This window comes from Limulus polyphemus, unplaced genomic scaffold (genome assembly GCF_000517525.1).
Source record: "Limulus polyphemus unplaced genomic scaffold, Limulus_polyphemus-2.1.2 Scaffold7329, whole genome shotgun sequence".
Lineage (NCBI taxonomy): Eukaryota > Metazoa > Arthropoda > Merostomata > Xiphosura > Limulidae > Limulus > Limulus polyphemus.
Window position 1 is genome coordinate 17,135 of NW_013672939.1, and position 600 is coordinate 17,734.

Sequence of the window (600 nt, forward strand, 5' to 3'; positions counted from 1 at the left end):
TAAAATCAGTATTAGTATTTTTCAATTATATCATCAGTAATTATAATATGTTCAAAATATGTCATTTCTAAAACTAAAACTTTTCTAAAATCCACTCATGCTAAGACTTAAATGTATTTTTAGCCATCTATTTCTACAAAATTACTTACTGTAATTTAAACAAAATGTTCTAACTATTAATGAGTAGGTTTTTTATTTCTTCAGAATGTTCCAGTTGATAAATTGATCAAAGGTAGGTTTCAGGACAACTTTGAATTCCTACAGTGGTTTAAAAAGTTTTTTGATGCCAACTATGATGGACAAGAATATGATGCTCTTGAAGCAAGGGGCGGTATAGAAGTTGGTAGTTCAAAAGTAGAACGACCAGTAGGAGCTAGAGAATTGTCTAAACCTGTTGGAAGAGCAGGTAGGTTTGTTAAAATATTAAATACACTTTACAGATAGACTTACTGAAATTATGAGGTTTAAACTGTAAGATGTATTGTTACAAAGTGGTATTAACTGTAAGATGTATTGTTACAAAGTGGTAGCATTAACTGTAAGATGTATTGTTACAAAGTGGTAGCATTAACTGTAAGATGTATTGTTACAAAGTGGTAG

At 29.7% G+C, this 600-nt stretch overlaps 1 protein-coding gene across 3 annotated transcripts in view; it reads left to right on the plus strand.

Annotated features, from left to right (window-relative positions):
* Positions 1-600, plus strand: part of LOC106474533 (microtubule-associated protein RP/EB family member 1-like) — a 14,249-nt gene that overhangs the window by 8,660 nt on the left and 4,989 nt on the right. For all 3 annotated transcript variants that reach the window (XM_013935223.2, XM_022402856.1, XM_022402855.1), the window contains exon 5: positions 205-406. In XM_013935223.2, coding sequence (XP_013790677.1) covers positions 205-406 — 202 coding nt within the window. The remainder of the gene's footprint in view (positions 1-204; positions 407-600) is intronic.